Source organism: Perissodus microlepis, chromosome 15, assembly GCF_051167445.1.
Source record: "Perissodus microlepis isolate ML-2025 ecotype Zambia chromosome 15, ASM5116744v1, whole genome shotgun sequence".
NCBI classification, from domain to species: domain Eukaryota; kingdom Metazoa; phylum Chordata; class Actinopteri; order Cichliformes; family Cichlidae; genus Perissodus; species Perissodus microlepis.
In genome coordinates this window covers 32,276,281-32,291,215 of record NC_140475.1, presented here as the reverse complement: position 1 = coordinate 32,291,215, position 14,935 = coordinate 32,276,281, and the positions used below count along the sequence as shown (strand labels likewise).

The 14,935-nt window shown below is 41.5% G+C and overlaps 2 protein-coding genes across 2 annotated transcripts; one reads left to right on the top strand and one right to left on the bottom strand.

Annotated features, from left to right (window-relative positions):
• The first annotated feature begins 1,077 nt into the window (after positions 1-1,077).
• On the top strand, positions 1,078-6,698 carry ndufs7 (NADH:ubiquinone oxidoreductase core subunit S7). The gene is made up of 8 exons (XM_084953843.1): positions 1,078-1,151; positions 1,975-2,011; positions 2,570-2,641; positions 2,743-2,863; positions 3,916-4,095; positions 4,410-4,456; positions 5,548-5,636; positions 6,312-6,698. Exons 1-8 carry the CDS (start codon positions 1,136-1,138, stop codon positions 6,407-6,409), a joined length of 660 nt encoding a protein of 219 aa, XP_084809969.1. The 5' UTR covers positions 1,078-1,135; the 3' UTR covers positions 6,410-6,698.
• A 4,189-nt stretch (positions 6,699-10,887) lies between these two features.
• Positions 10,888-14,036, bottom strand: gamt (guanidinoacetate N-methyltransferase). The gene is made up of 6 exons (XM_084952710.1): positions 13,636-14,036; positions 12,215-12,360; positions 12,031-12,094; positions 11,841-11,908; positions 11,514-11,624; positions 10,888-11,044 (listed from the first exon to the last, which is right to left on the bottom strand). Exons 1-6 carry the CDS (start codon positions 13,811-13,813, stop codon positions 10,904-10,906), a joined length of 708 nt encoding a protein of 235 aa, XP_084808836.1. The 5' UTR covers positions 13,814-14,036; the 3' UTR covers positions 10,888-10,903.
• Between the last annotated feature and the right edge of the window lie 899 nt (positions 14,037-14,935).

Sequence of the window (14,935 nt, the reverse complement as noted above, 5' to 3'; positions counted from 1 at the left end):
TGAATGCAGCTCAACCAGTAGAGCCAGGCTGTTCCTACTGTTGCTCTGATTACCTGACATGTAAGTGAAAGTCAAAGCTCTGTTAATGCACTCTAATAATCTCCAAAGTAAGAGTAGCCACAACCCCACTGGTGTTTTTCACGATTTCTGAAGTACAGTGTAGTTGGCCAGTAATGAAACAGAAATGTGTTGTGTGGTTTTGCTCTAAAAATAGATAAAATAATAAATAAATTAAATTAAATGGAAATGTTTTATTGACTAATGACATAAATTATGTCCCTCAAACGGTTTACTTTTTGTTTCCTCTGCACAGAAACTTAAGTTGCACCTCAAACTGTGGGGTGGGCCCCAGTGATGGGACATGGAGCCACTGTGGGTGGGATGTAACTGATAAAATCATGCATCAAATGTGGGGCATTTCAGAAAACGTGTGAGGCTCAGTGAGTTAACCTCAGTCTGAATGTGTCACGGTGACAGTATCTGTGGATACTCTTTAGCATCGCAGAGGTTTTTACAAATGCATACATACACATATACATGAGAAACCACAGTCATAAATCACCCTTGGAGACGTTCAAGTCTGTCAGTAGCAATGTGCCTCCACTGGAGGCGCCAAACAGCTACCTAAAGACTCAATAACTGTGATCAGTCTATTTAATAATATATAGACATCTAGACACGTATGCACTGATTTTATGATTATTTAAGAGTTATAATAATATGCTAATGAAAAAAACATTATTTTAGGCTACAGAATATATTTTATTATGATATGCTGTTATTCTTGTATTTGACAGGTAAAATGTGACCCCAACATGGCCTTCTGAAGCATCAGACCTGTTTGGTTGCTGGTTAAATGCTGAGAGTTGCACTGTGACACAGATTTCCGATCTTTTTGAAAATTCAGTATTTCTAAAAGTCAGAGTCCAAAAATGTTCCCCCAGTATTGTATTAGTACTTTTAGGGATTATTGTTTGTCTGTTTTTTTGGTTTTTGATTATGAGTCTCTGGGGTTTTGAGCTGGTTTAAAGTGCGCAGCTCGAATATGTGGTTGTTGTCACGTGGCAGCAGCGCCCTCAGCAGCTCGCGCTCTGACACGACAAGAGCCCGTTTGACGTAACCAGAACCTCCAAAGATGGCGGCGTTGGTAGGTGAGTGATGTTTTGACTGAAACTACACGCTTTTCTGTAGTCGTTGGTGTCTTTTTATACTCATGCTGCTCTGAGTATTTTAAAAATGAGCCCAGGGGAGTGAACTGCGCGGCGGCTTGGCTGCGTTTGACGGCTGGTTTGTAACTTTTAAGGAAAGCGCCGCTGACCTTGCTCTGTCTGTGTTAGCATAGCGGCTAGCCATGTTAGCATGCAGCAGTCACATTAAACAGATATTAAAACAGGCTTTGACAAATGTCGTGTTTAAACCACCCAGACTGCTGTTATTTTAGTTTACTAACGACTGCATCCATACTGGATTAAAGCTGGTGCCTCCCAGTGCAAGACGACAGGTTCGAAGTGCTGATCATGGAACCAAACTTGGTGCAAAAACCGAGTTTGCGATCACCACAGCTTGAGAAGCACAAGTTAAAGACTTTTTGAAACGAGGCAGAAATTTTCTACTTTTCGGCTTTGATTTGATATGTTACAGACAGCAAGAAAACTAATACATTTCTATTCCTAGATTCCCCCCCCCCCAACCATAAGGTTATAATAACATTTAAGTGTTACACTTTATTTCTGGTGGATTGTCAACAACTGGGTGCTGACATTACTTTAAGTGAACAGATGTTGCAGTGTAGTTTGGCATGCAGAGAAAGTGTTTTTCGTGTGCAGACATGGTGCTGCTCCTATAGCTTGCAAAAATCCTTCTTTGCATAGTTTGAACAAAGGCCCCATTTATACACCTCTAGCTCTTGCACTCTCTCTAGTTGTTAAAGTTTCTTCACCTTGTGTAATAATGCGTTCTGTATTTATTTTGCAGCACCTCGCCTGGCCATATTTGGCTCTTTTTCAACAAGGTAAGAACCTTCTAATCTGGTTCCTTGTATTGAAACCGATGCTAATCCGGCCTTGTCCTGCTTACAGCTGTTACAGCATCACACTTCATAAGAGGTTCTCTTTATACTTGTGTACAAATGCATTCTGTATGCGGTCATCTTAAAAACAAATAACAAAAGGTAGTCACACATATAGAGTAGACCCGATTTTACTTCTCAACCTTCTGAATTTGTTATTGGAGAAAATAACAAGATGAAGCAACCTCCAGAAAAAAACAAAGACTGAAACATTTGCTGTTAGGTTTTATTCCTCCACACTGGCAAGCAGCAGCACCCAGCCTGTGAGTTAATCCTTTAAAGCACCACCAGGTTTTGAAGGCTCAGGCAAAATTGCCATCGCATCGCCGTCAAAGAAATCCCCCCCATCTGTCCGTCACCCGGTACCATCAAATGATGATAGCATTTCAAATGCTGTCTTTTTGTGAAGCTGAGAGCTTTTGTGGTGCATTATTTTATTGTTAGGAGTGGCTTTAACATTTAACATCCCGCTATGTCTAACTGTTACTTCTGTCCCCGCAGGCCCATTTCTGTTTTTGCTCTTCAGCACAAGAGCCTGCACAGCACTGCTAAAAATGATAACAACAGCACAAGGTGAGTTTATGAGAGAGATTCTGTGGTAACAGATACATTCAAACTAATGCGCATGGTAAAACTCTACTCTCTCTCATTCCCTCCTCCTCCTGCTGCTGCAGCGTGGTGCCAGCTAGAGAGAAAAGCACGGCGGTGGCTGCAGCCAAACCGACGTCTGCAGCCAGCAGCAAGGGCGAGTATGTGATCACCAAGCTGGACGACCTGGTTAACTGGGCTCGCAGGGTGAGTAGATGAGAAACCGTGAGCTGTGTTAACATGCTGTTAGACTCATGAGTATGTGCGCTGTGTTTTCATTACATGCCAAATGGAGAACAAAGCAGTCTGATATAAAGTACACATCTAGAAATAAAACCAAGTTCTCTGTCAGCATGTGATGTGACCCCACCATCACCTGAAGAACGTTGTAAATGTGACACTGTAACTGGGGTATTATGGATCTTAACCCCCTGGGGTCGACTACTTCTGATTTTCTGTTTATATTTCACCTTTAAAAACTATTGAGCTTGTCTTGTTTGATATCATTCGTCTCAGTACAACCTCGCTTTTCTCTGTTCAGTTATTTTCTTATTTTCAGTGACCTTATTGTTTTGCCACACAAAATCAAACAAATGACTACAATACTACACACTAACCATTCACTCCAAACACACTCAAAACTCACTATCGATATTGCTCTTGCTTTCTGCCGTCACTCCCCAAACTTTCCCCTCTTTCTAAGCAACCGAATGCCACGTGTTGTCATATAATTTATTTTGGTTGACGTGGTGCATTTTCCCACCAATAGGAAAGGGGTGTCCTTTTTGTTTCTTTTTTCTTTTTTCCTTTTTTTTTTCTTTTTTTTTTTGGTCTTTGTTCGAGGGCTGTCCTTTTTTCTTGATGCAACATCTGTTACAACAGTATTCAGGAGAAAGTATGGTGCAAGTTGTTTATCATAACTCTGTTGTTTTTTTTCTGGCTTATCAACAGAGTTTAAAAACTAGTATACAGTTTGAAGTCCAGGCTTTCAAAACGAGTTGAAACAGGGACTCAGCGAGGCTGCATCTTGCTGCTACATCATCTTAAATCAGTTACGTGATTTAGACACTACAGCGTGACTACAGGGGGTTAAAGGGCCAAAAGTAACTTGCAGACTTGTTGCTTTCACGTTAACATAATGCACATACAGAGCTAAGTACACATTGAGACGGTAAACGTCCTCGTCCTTGATAACCCTGTGAACGTTGCGGCCTATTGCCCAGAAACTGCACAAATGATGACTGCTGTTTCCTCCTCAGAGCTCTCTGTGGCCCATGACCTTTGGCCTGGCTTGCTGTGCGGTGGAAATGATGCACATGGCGGCTCCCCGTTACGACATGGACCGTTTTGGAGTCGTATTCAGAGCCAGTCCCCGGCAGGCAGATGTCATGATCGTGGCAGGAACGTTAACCAATAAGATGGCTCCAGCCCTGCGCAAGGTGAGAAAAGGGCCTCCACTAATCATCATCATCATCACTTCCACCTAACTGCAGTTTAACTGATTAGCTGAAGTGTGAGGTTTGACTTGGGTTTGGGAATTGAAGGAGAAACAAAAAAATGTGTTTTCACTCACAGCTTGTAGACATAGTCAGTGCTGTCTGTTTGCAGGATAGCTGAGCAAACGCTGGCTGGATTATGAGCAGCCTGCCGGTGGATTGAGTGACTGGCATGAAGCCGCCTCCAGCTGAATCTACAGATTAGACTTAGTTAGACATTATATAAGAGTGTCTGAACCGCTTCTTCTTCCCAACAGGTGTATGACCAGATGCCTGAGCCCAGATATGTCATTTCCATGGGAAGGTAAGTCCTGAAGAGATCTCCTCTAATCTTTTTATTCCAACCACTGATCCACTGATCAAGTCGTTCCTTTTTTTTTTTTTTTTGGTAGGGGGGGCAGTTAAAGAAATATTAGGCTTCTGTGATAAAGAGACAGGATCAAAGTGCTGAAGCTGCTCGTTCCAACCTATGAAATTTTGAGTTGCAACTTATTCACTTTTGATTTAACGATAAACGATGTTTAGAAGCTGGTGTGTGCACCCGTCTTTTCAGTCTTACAAAGACAAATAATCTGGCACGTTTGTAATTTTTACTCTTGCACACTCTTAAATTGTGACGTCGTAGAGTCAGACCCTCACTGCAACACTAGCAGGCTGAGGTCGGTGGGGGGAAAAAAAGATTTGAGGATCCCGACACCTTCGGATCATCACAATGAGCTTTTTAATGATCAGCTCTGCTAGGAATGAGAGAAGCAGCATAAAAGCAGCTGTCTTAGCAGAGGTTTTATTTTAATTGCAAAGAAAGAGGCAAAAAAGGTGCAGCAACATCAGAGTAAAGGAAGTCAAAAGACTAACAAAGCACTAAAGAACTGAAGAAGTGATTGAAAAGAAATAAAATTAACCACCTAACAACACTTTGTCAACCAGGTAAAACTAAGCCTGTCCCAGGTAGTGAAATGAGTGCTTCGTGTAAGTACAAACACTAATTACAACAACAGGATTATCGCTATAATCAAAGGAGAGAGATGATTTTAAGCTGTTCGCGTGAAATCACATCATCTCTGCTTCATGTAAATAAAGCAAACATGAGTGTGGTGGAAAAGCTGGAGTGGGCTTCTCTCCACTTAGTGTTCAGACAGCAGCTGGGAAACAGACTGAGCTGCAGTCTGAGGCTCAGCCAATCACACAATCAGAGATTGCAGAGGAAAAGGTCGAGCACAATCAAAGCAATGCTGGGTTTTAGGACACAACACATCCGTGTCATTAGGAACCCATAATTTAGCTGAACATGAAACTCGGCAGTGTCTTTATTACTGCTGTGACGTTGACGTGAAATGTTGCTGCTGTGGTGTCACGTTTAAAGAGAGCTGATTGGATTTTTTTTTTCTTTTCCAGCTGTGCTAACGGAGGAGGCTACTACCACTATTCTTACGCTGTCGTCAGAGGCTGTGACCGAATCGTACCGGTGGACATTTATGTTCCAGGTAGAGTTTATTACAGAGAAAGGATAAAATTTGCACATTTTCTTATTAATGAAAGTGGAGAATGTAGTCTAGACACCCAGTTAGTGGAGAGATATTTGTGGATTGCCATTTCTGTAGTCTGGTTATTAAGAATTACCAAATTAAGGGTTTCTGCTACCATATTGCAAGCCTCTTCGATCTGTGACCTTTTCCATCTTCATATATTTTCTGCTGGAGTGGAGCTGAACTGGCAACCAGTTAGATTTGAGCCAATAAACCAAGTCAACCTTTATGAAAACGCCTGTAGGCCTCAAGTGGCTGACCTCACTCGTGCTTCTGCTGCTGAATGATAGATTAAGATTTTGCAAAGAGATGTTGTTCTCACATTTGTTGGTGTGTTCACAGTCTGTGGTCTTGTGTTCCCCATCCACACTAGTCCAGATCAACATCTTTTTCATAGTAATAATTTATAAACACGGCAGCCTGGAGTCTGCTGGCTGGGGAAGGGAGAGAAGCACTCGTACTTGATCTGTAGCTGCAGTATGAAAACTAGTAATTGTGTCATCAGCAGTAATCAAATATAGATCGTTTGATTGTTTTAAATAGGAGATGACTGCGCAGTGCTAATGTCATTGTGCAGTAATGTGGCCTCGTGTTTCTGTTGAAACATGCATTATCAGTACTTATGTCTTGCAGGTTGCCCGCCCACTGCAGAGGCTCTTCTCTACGGGACTTTACAGCTGCAGAAGAAAATCAAGCGTGAGAAGAAATTAAAGATCTGGTACAGGAAGTGAACAATCTGTATATGTGTGTGCGTCTGTTTGTAAACACTGTATTTCTGGTTGCATTTGGAGCGCTGCTCCTCCTCAATGTAGAGCTGCAGGAACGAACTTCATTAAAGTCTTTGTTGTAATTTACAGAAGGCACACGCTGCGTATTTAAATTATAGCTTTAAATTGAATTCACGTCTTCAAGTAGCCATCAGAAAAACTGCATATCTCATCAGTCATTCATGAAGATAGAATATGAGTGGCATATTTCAGAATCTTAAGTGTTATTTTCAATAAACTGAGCTTACGTGAAGTCCCGTGCCAGCTGTTGTCATTTCTGATGCTGTGAACGCCAGAGCCGAGTCTCGGCCACCAGGGGGCTCCTGTGATCGCCAGCCCTGACCTTCACTGGTGTTTGTGGATGCTCTGCAGTGGTTGGAAGCAAAATGCACTTTTATTGTGTGCTGATTGTTTCGCTCTGAGTTTGGTCTTTTAAAACACACACAAAGGAGTAAAAAGGTTAGTGTATGTTTGCATGTACTGCTATAATGGAATAGGCTGACAACGCTAGAGCACTAATATCAGGTATATTTGAACCCTTATAACCCTTTTAACCCTTATGTGCTGCCCATCAAAATATATTAAAAGACATGGCAAGCTGAATTACTCTTATTTTATTTTGCCTCTACAACATCTCATAAACTGAAGAAAGGTAACCTATAAAATGGCTCTAAAGCAAAAACAAAGAGAATTACGTGGGTGAAAATCGCCTATCATAGGTGTCCTACAGTTAATGTAGAAGGTTTTTTTTTTCCCTAAAAATTCAAACATGAATTCGCTTTATGGTTATCTACCGTGCAGCCATGACAGCCACGTGTGAGTCACAATATAACCTGAAATGCATGTTTTTAAACTCTGGGAGGAAACCCAACAACCTGGTTGTTGAGACCGCTCTATCACTGTGCAATCAAAACACAAGTTTTTCTTTACTGTGACTTCAGGGTCTTTGTTTTATGTTCTTCCATTAATCTGATTGTTTCAATTCCACAAAAGTAAAATAAAACAGGTTACATGTTTATGAGCAGTGGGTTTTTGTGTGTGTGTGTGTGTGTGTGTGTGTATCTATATAATGTATACCAAAATAATGAAGCTCAATAAAAGGCAGCAGGATGCTAGAGGAATCAACCATTTAAAAACATTGCTGCAGGTTGGGTTGTTTAGTCTCACTGAGCTGAAACACCTTGTAGTCCACAGGTTCATCTGATATTTAGTTATTAAGTCATCAAAAGTTACAGCAGCACAAAACAAAACTAAAATTTCAAGAAGCTCTGAAATAAATATCCTCAACAGTTGAATTGCTATACTAGCCTTGATATATTACAGGGAGTGATCATGTGTAAAGCTCTTGAGCAGTTTACTTATTTTGCTTCCAGGGAGCCAGACTTTTTGTCATTTTTAAAGTGGTCTTGAGCAATAGCTTTCCAAAGGTTTCCAAAGGTCTTTTAAATATTTTCTTTGGACTTTGGCTTTTTTATTCATCTCCAGTTCAGTCCTTGTAGCCAACTCTTTTCAGGAATGTTTTTTGTTATCGATTAAGCCTCTTAACACTGACCTATGAATGATTCAAACATAAAAAAGGCACCTAACTCAAGGGATGAACCCACATTGTGTCTAAACAAAACAGCAAAGAAATGATTTGTAAGGTGACCTTGAGGGTCTGAAAGGCGCCTATAAATAAAATGTATTATTATTATTATTATTAAATCTTGAAACACGTATCCTTGAATATTTTGAGGAAACTGGACGAGTGGAAAATGAAAGAAGTGACGGGCCGAAAAAACAGCATCTGAAAGTCATCTTCTTAAGAAATGGGGGGAAAAAACCCAGAAAAGACCTGACACAAGAGCTGAGGGATGCATCTGGACCTTCAGTTGATCCAGCTACTGTTCGATCAAGTCTCTTCAGAAATGGTCTCAGTGGGAGGGTGGCTGTCAGGAAGCTGTTTTTAAGGAAGGGAAAAGGGAGAAAAGGCTGACACCTGCCAAGTTACACAAGAGTGAAGATCAGTGTCAACACGGCTGATGGAGTGATTAATGTACATTTCAAATATCTGGTTCAATTCCTTCTCACTGCGAGAGGTTCGTTTAGTGTAGTTTAGCTACAGCTTCAGTTTTCAGCATGCCAAAGATCCCAAACACACTGCCAATGCAATAAAAGCATGCCTGGATAGAAAAATGCACGAAGAACCCAATCCGTCATGGATTGGCTTAAAAATAACCCTCATCGTTACTGAAGCATTATGGGATCATCTTGACAGAGAACAGAACTACGAGCCGCTAACATCCAGAGAAGAGCTTTGAATGTCCTTTGGACTATGGCACATATTTCCCATTTTCCAAACAAAATAGAAAGAAAGAAGAGGTGGTTCAAGACTTTTGCACAGCATTGTACCACAAATGCATGCATGTAACTAGCATTTGTTTGCTCCCCTTTAACTACTGGCAACTATAATAAGCAGATTTGCTTTAGTGCATGTGCACTGATTCATTTCTTATATATCACTTAAGTTTCAGTCCTCATGTGTAGTTCGTGCCCTCTTGGGTGTAAGGTCTGTTTTTTTTTGCTTCTCCATTTTGCACACGAGCACACTTGCAAAAATACGAGTCCTGATTCAGATCTGCCAGCTGCTGTAGTTTCCCACCTGACTGCCGCTTGGTGTTGCATCATCACATCCGTCTAATGATTAATGAGTCTGCGCCAGGTGGTAACTTATTTCCACATGTTCAGATAACGTGCACCGTTATCTGAGACCATAAATGAAAACATAGTGTGCAGTGTACTCTGTGGTAACCTCGATGAACTTTTTGACTGCTGATGCCTTGTTTTTAACGATTGTCTTTCATTATGTAGACGGATGTTAACACGCGCAGTTATTAGAAATATGTCACTTTTAAGCAGGTGATTTTTATGGGATTTTCATTGTTTCAGTCTTTTTGCCTTTTCTTGTGAACATGCATGATATTCAACAACGGGTCGTGTTATTGCTTACATGTTGTTAGTGTCAGGTTGGACTCCTTTTTTGCTTGCAGAACTGCTTTTATTCTTCGTGGCATAGATTAAACAAGGTCCTGGAAACATCCCTCAGAGATTCTGGTCCATAGTGACATGACAGCATCGCGCGGGTGCTGCAGGTGAATCTCCTGTTCCACCACATCCCAAAGGTGCTCCGTTTATTGAGATCTGGTGACTGTGGAAGCCACTTGATTATAGTGAACTCATCATGTTCAAGAAAGCAGTTTGAGATGATCTAGTTTGTGACACGGTGTGTTATCTTACTGCAAGCAGCCATCAGACGATTAGTACACTGTGCTGACACAGTCAGCAACAATGCTCAGGCAGGCTGTGTTTAAACAATGCTAAGTTGGTACTATGGTGCCCAAAGCATGCCAAGAACATATCCCCCCCGACACACACACACCAAAACACCACCAGCAGCCTGAACTGTGGATACGAGGCAAGATGGATTCATGGTTTCATGGACCGTTTACACCAGGGTCTCACCCTACCATCCAAAAGTCTCAGAGGTGGTCTTGCATATCTTAGTTTGTAACTCATGGTTACTTGATTTACTGTTGTCTTCCTATCAGCTCAAAGCAGTCTGACCTTTCTCCTTTGAGCGCTCACTCCAACAAGGCAACCATAGAGATGGCTGCATGGGGAAAATCTCAGCAGTTCCTGAAACACTCTGAAATGTTCAGTCACCTTTCTCCCTCATTCTGATGCTCAGTTTGAACTTCAGCATGTTGTCTTGACCATGTCTATATGTCTAAGTGCACCAGAGCAGCTGCCATGTCAGTAGTGATTAGATATCAGCATTAACGAGCAAGTGACCAGGTGGCCAATGAGTCCATGCATACAGTATAACTTCTGAAATACTACTGGAAACTTTTGCACCGATTTGGCATTATAAAGACAGATTTCACATAAATATAAGTTTACAGACTTTTCATGGTGGACACTTTTGTGAAACTCATTACAAAGCATGTCTTTGAACATGCAGTGATATATTCGCTGGTCTGAAACTGGGCTACGCATGGTGTGAGATGCTGTGTGATTAAAGACCTGAAACAGGTGAGTCTCAGTGGGGTGTAAATGCAACTCTGCTGTTGTCTCACGTTTGTTACGGAAATATATTTGTAGCTAGGTGATTGTGCAGACCCCCAAAACTGGAGCTAAAAACTACGCTGTAGTCCAGAAGTCGTTTGAAATGTTATATTAAAAGCAAACAGGGAGACCAACTCATGACAAAGTAATTACAAGGATGTGTAAAGGAGTGGAGTTGGATGGAGTTTATTGAATATATATATATATATATATATATATATATATATATATATATATATATATATATATATATATATATATATATATATATATATAAAAAAAAATAAATCAGAGGTCAGAGGAACAGGCACATTAGAGGAAAAAAAAAAAAAGCTACACTGGTGTCTTTATACTTTATTCTTTTACAACAGTGGGAGTGATCATCTTGCGGAAGGAATAGTATTTGCATTCACTGGGTGGTTCAATGTCCATGGTGGTGGTGCTAATCTTCTCCTTCTTGAAGCCTGCTTCGACCAGATGAGGCACCTGGGTCTCCTGGAAATCATTAACGGGAGGGGAGAGAGACGGTCAGCGTGAGGCGTCTCACGGCATTATCGGCCTCTACAGAACGCTCCTGTTTATCATCAACCTTCCAGAGATTGCCTCAACCAATCCAGGTGCTGTGCTACACTGACGAATTAATCGAGTCCTAGACTCACAGGCCTGAGACGTGTTTATGAGTGGTCCAACCGGTTCAATCTTCAGCTGATGTGCATTTAAAATTAAAATCACATTTTATGAATCAATAATTTATCATTTGTAAATCGTGTTGAAATTACACGCATCTTTGTTTTTTATGTGCTCGTCCTCCTTTTGCAACATAGCGCTTGCAGATACTTTAACGACAGCAACAACGTTCCCGGTTCTGCACTGCTCGTTTTAAGCATATAACGCATTAGAAACTCATAAGCAACGCAATTACATCTCATTAAATGTCAGTATGTCTATTAGCAACTGCACCAACCTCAAACATTTTCTCAATGTTGTCGTATTTAGTCTTGAGCAGCTCGCCCCAGGAGGTCAGGTTGCAGTAGGTGAGGACGCCACCGGGTTTCAGCAGCCTGTGAGCATGACCCTATAGAAGACACACACAAAAAAAAACCCTCAGCCCTTCCTTGTGTGTAAGCATACGAGGCTATATGACCAAAGGCCTCTCCACACTACAGATGAACTGATCTCTTCAAACATAGGTCATTCAAATTGTTCTACTTTCTTTACTTTATTCCTTGTGTGTAACTTACTGTAAGTATTTACAAGTACACACAAGTACAAGGTAGGTTCAACTACCTACCTTGATGAAATCAAACTGGTGAGTGTGCCACGTCTCCTCTGACAGAGGGTATGTGTCATACAGGATACCTGAGAGAGGAGGACAGTGTGTTAGCAGCAGGTCAATCACACTTTTTAATGCATTTTTATCCTTGAAAAAAACAAAATATAACTCTTAAATATGAAAACAGCTTAAGCTTCATCTGTCTCACCATCAAAGTGGTTATCTGGCAAAGTGGGGACAACATTTTCCCAGAGGCCCTTCAGAGGGACGACCTGCAGCAACATTAATCAGCATTTAAGGCCAGGAACAGTAAAATTTACCATAAGCTAGTCCTGCATGCAGGTAGATCAGCTGATATCTTAGTGTCCTATTGATTCATCAGACCTACTGACCTTGTGTGGCTGAGCCTTTGCCCAGTTCTCCAGGCGGGCAAAGACTCCATCGTTGCACTCAATGATCCAGTGCTCCTCAATGGGGAAAGACTCGAGTTTGGTGGCAGCGATGGCCATGCCGAAACCAATCTCCAGCACCCGACCGCCTACCCGAACATTCAAAACAGAAACAAAATATGTTGCTAAAGATTCAGCAACTTGGCTGTCAAAGTATTTCTGCATAACTGCACAGATGTGCTGTCAAAATGTCTTTTCCAGCTAAACTAGGTTAGGGGGAGGCCATTATCATATTACCGTTTTTCTTACATGTGGTATCTTTACAGGACACGTCTGTGATAATTCTAGTACTGGAGCTGATTTTCATGATAACACTCAGACTTGTGGCTGAACAGAAAGGCCAAAGGGTTTAATTTCCTTTCAGAGTGGAATATAAATAGATGTGGGCTGAAGCCTTTTAGTTGTTGCCTGACCCTTTCATAGGAGATTTTTTTTTGTATTTTTGAAGATCTATCAGAGGAGCTGAGTGTTATTTTCACACTTTTCAATGTATTCATTTTTGTGTAGTCCCAGAACAATGTGTGCAGATGAGGTAAAAATATCTAAAAAATACTAATAAAACTTAGTGAAAGTGAATGAAAAGTATCTGGGCTGTGCAAAATAAGATTTTTACTTGTATTGACAGGTGAAAACATAAGAAGCGCTACTGTTCCACATAAAGGTGAAGTCATTTTGTAAAACAAGTGGTAAAATTACAGTGTAAATGTAAAACGACCCCAGTCTAACAACGCTGTGCAATGTGCAATGGAAGTCACACTGATTAAAGCATGCATTCATTAGAAGAACAATTTGAATCACCTAAACAAATAATAACACTTTCAAGTGTGAGAAAGTTGTGCAATTTTGCAAAATTCTGCAGACTGCTGTGTGCACATGCTGTCTGTGAGGTCATGTGGATCAGTCTATTTTCACATATAGCTAAAAGCGGATGACCCCCCCCAGACTGATTTCTTGGCTCTGTCCCTGGAGTGAAGTAACAGCTGTTGTAGTACTCACCAGTACTGACCACACTGCCACATGTGCTCACAAGATCAGTAACCGTAAATGAAGAGAAAAGCTCTAATATGTGTGAAAACTCCATTCAAACTAAATAACATGTATGTATAGTTGAAAAATAATATCAACATACATTTCCCCTGTTTGGTTTTCTCCCACGTGATGTCATGATTTTTCATTCATCTGACCACAGTTTGTTTTTATATAGTATCCTTTGGATGGCATCTAAGTGTTTACAAATAGTACGTGTGTGCCTGCTGCGCCGACTCCATACGGTGCCTTTTGACTCCATTATCGGACAAACCGCATGACGCAGAGTACAGTGTCCGACAAAGGACAAGCCACTTCATACAAGTAACCGCTTTTACCTTTTGAGGCAGCAACAGTGGCCAGGGAGTGCATATACGGCGTCTCCCAGCGCTCCATTACAGGCTTTCCCATGATCTCCAGGTGCGTGTCGGCCTCATTGTAGCCCGCGCTAGCGTCGTGCCAGGTGGCCTTGCAGTCCTCTCCCTTTGAGAATATGGGCTGAGCGGAGGTGGTCATTTTGTTTTGATGCAGTTCGGCTCTGGTGAACGGTTTGACAGGCCGGGTCTCCACACAGAAGGAGGGGAAGGCGGGAGGTCGCGGTTTATATCTGGGTTAAAGTGCTGACTCGACGGGAGTTTGAGAGTTTGGAGTGCGCACACACAAGAGCTCCCAAGATCCTCTGACAAGAAGATGTTTCACTCACTGGGAAATAACCTGTGTGTCAAACCTAAGGCCTGGGGGCCAGAATCGGTCCAACAGGGACTCCCTTTGGCCACCGGCGTTGGAAACTGCAAATGAGGACATATATTTTGGACTTCTTTTTTTTCTTATAACTTTTACAGCTTTTTCTGCTGATCAAGATCCACCAGGGTAGGGGTGTCCAACTCCAGGCCTCCAGGGCCGGTGTCCTGCAGGTTTTAGATCTCACCCTGGGTCTACACACCTGAATCATTACTAGGCCTCTGGAGAACTGCAAGACATGTTGAGGAGGTTATTTAGCCATTTGAATCAGCTGTGTTGGATCAAGGACACATCTAAAAACTGCCCTCAAGGCCTGCAGTTGGGGACACCTGCACCAGGGTATCCATACCACACTAAAGTAATTAAGTCATAGATAAACAAATGATAGAGATATTTTTTGTTTTTCTTTATCATTTTAGAAATGCATGTTTTTCACAGTGGATCCAAAATGGAAAAAATAGCACTTTATCTGCAAATCAAGAAAACCCTTCTGTTTTACAATTACAGTCAGGACCAAGGGTGTCCAACTCGAGGGCCGGTGTCCTGCGGGTTTTAGATGTCACCCTGGGTCAACACACCTGAATCAAATGGTTAGTTTATTACCAGGCCTCTGTAGAACACCAAGACATGTTGAGGAGGTTATTTGGCCATTTAAATCAGCTCTGTTGGATCAAGGATACATCAAAAACCTGCAGGACACCGGCCTTTGAGGCCTTGAGTTGGACATCCTGGTCTAGACAATAAGCTAGCAGAAATTTTTCTGTAATTTGACACATGAATTTCTTAGAATTTAAGTTCAAAGAGCCATGCTGATGGATTTATTTTTTATTTACTACAGCAGCATTGTAGAAAAACTGAGACGTACTACTGAAACTCGTCTTTGTTTTCTCATATTAA

Excerpts from the sequence above, each read along its gene's own strand:
- ndufs7 (XM_084953843.1), top strand. Across the intron at positions 2,012-2,569 it reads TTTGGCTCTTTTTCAACAAG|GCCCATTTCTGTTTTTGCTC; the intron begins GTAAGAACCTTC and ends CTGTCCCCGCAG. Across the intron at positions 4,457-5,547 it reads TATGTCATTTCCATGGGAAG|CTGTGCTAACGGAGGAGGCT; the intron begins GTAAGTCCTGAA and ends TTTCTTTTCCAG.
- gamt (XM_084952710.1), bottom strand. The coding sequence starts at position 13,813 with ATGACCACCTCCGCTCAGCCCATATTCTCAAAGGGAGAGGACTGCAAG. Across the intron at positions 12,361-13,635 it reads CACTGTTGCTGCCTCAAAAG|GCGGTCGGGTGCTGGAGATT; the intron begins GTAAAAGCGGTT and ends ATGTTCGGGTAG. Across the intron at positions 11,045-11,513 it reads ACATTGAGAAAATGTTTGAG|GAGACCCAGGTGCCTCATCT; the intron begins GTTGGTGCAGTT and ends AATGATTTCCAG.